The following is a 1,472-nucleotide window of genomic DNA, read 5'->3' on the forward strand; positions in this document are numbered from 1 at the left end:
ATGGTGAACACCACACACTAGGAAAGGTTATATTTTTATTATAGTTGACAATTTTCACATGTCAGAATATTTATGCAGCAGTGTAGAAGCTTCGCTGGAGGATAGAAATCCTAGAAGGGGTCATATTAGTTACAAAGCTATTTTAGTGACCCAGCCAAGAAATGGGGAAGGCATGATTTGGAGTAGAATTGGTGGGAATGGAAAAAGGCAAGAAATCGAGTGGATATGCAGGAGGAATAAATGACATCTAGGATGACTTAATTTCATTTTCTAACCACTTTTAGAAAGATAAAGCCTTCTGTTCTCTGGATCATTATGCTCTCTGCATCTGTCCCCAATGACACTGCCTTCCATCCTTCTATATTTATTCTACTTGGAATCCCTGGGATGCAAGACCAGCATGTTTGGGTTGCCATCCCCTTCTGCTCCATGTATATCCTTGCTCTGGTTGGCAATGGCACCATTCTCTACATCATCACAAGGGATAGAACTCTGCATGAGCCAATGTACCTCTTCCTGTGCCTACTTTCCATCACTGACCTGGTACTCTGTTCAACCACATTGCCCAAAATGCTAACAATCTTCTGGCTTAGATCCCACATAATTTCTTACCCTGGCTGCCTCACCCAGATGTTTTTTGTTCATACAGTCTTTGCCACAGAGTCAGCTGTTCTCTTGGCTATGGCATTTGACCGCTATGTGGCTATCTGCCGTCCACTTCATTATACATCCATCCTCAATGCCACAGTGATTGTGAAGATTGGTCTGGCATGTGTGGTCCGTGGCCTTCTCTTTGTTTTCCCCTTTGTCATCCTCATTGAACACTTACCTTTCTGTGGACATCACATCATCCCCCATACGTACTGTGAGCACATGGGCATTGCTAAGCTGGCCTGTGCCAGCATCAAGCCCAACACCATTTATGGTCTCACTGTGGCACTTTCAGTCACTGGCATGGATGTGGTCCTCATCACCACATCCTATGGCCTGATCCTGCAGGCTGTGCTGCGCCTGCCCTCGAAGGATGCCCAATTCCGAGCATTTAGCACTTGTGGGGCCCACATTTGTGTCATTCTTGTCTTCTATGTTCCTGCCTTTTTTTCGTTTTTCACTCACCGCTTTGGCCACCGAGTACCTCCTCATGTCCACATTGTACTTGCAAATCTCTATCTCCTCGCGCCCCCTGTTCTCAACCCCTTGGTCTATGGCATTAACAGCAAACAGATACGCCTAAGAATATTTGGCTTTTTTATGGGGAAGAGATAGCTATGCTTTCTACATAGCTTGACGACCATGGGAAAAGTTATAATTAATGTCCTACCTTCTGCAGCACCTCTTATCCTGGGACTAGAGTTGCTGTTTCTGATAATCCCAGCAAGCCAGTATCATGTATTATCTTAGAGTTTTTAAAGTATTTAGAACAACTCATTTATACCTGCTACATGTACAGAATATCATTTTCCTCTCAAACT

General features: G+C 44.1%; 1 protein-coding gene across 1 annotated transcript; it reads left to right on the plus strand.

The window, feature by feature from the left end:
* The first annotated feature begins 315 nt into the window (after window positions 1-315).
* Window positions 316-1,266, plus strand: OR52D15 (olfactory receptor family 52 subfamily D member 15). The gene has a single exon (NM_001391413.1). The coding sequence runs from the start codon at window positions 316-318 to the stop codon at window positions 1,264-1,266; it is 951 nt and encodes a 316-aa protein (NP_001378342.1).
* Window positions 1,267-1,472: the final 206 nt, after the last annotated feature.

The sequence above is a fragment of the Equus caballus genome, chromosome 7 (assembly GCF_041296265.1).
Source record: "Equus caballus isolate H_3958 breed thoroughbred chromosome 7, TB-T2T, whole genome shotgun sequence".
NCBI lineage: Eukaryota > Metazoa > Chordata > Mammalia > Perissodactyla > Equidae > Equus > Equus caballus.

Bases quoted from the DNA above. Each gene is read 5' to 3' on its own strand.
- OR52D15 (NM_001391413.1), top strand. From the start codon at position 316: ATGCTCTCTGCATCTGTCCCCAATGACACTGCCTTCCATCCTTCTATA.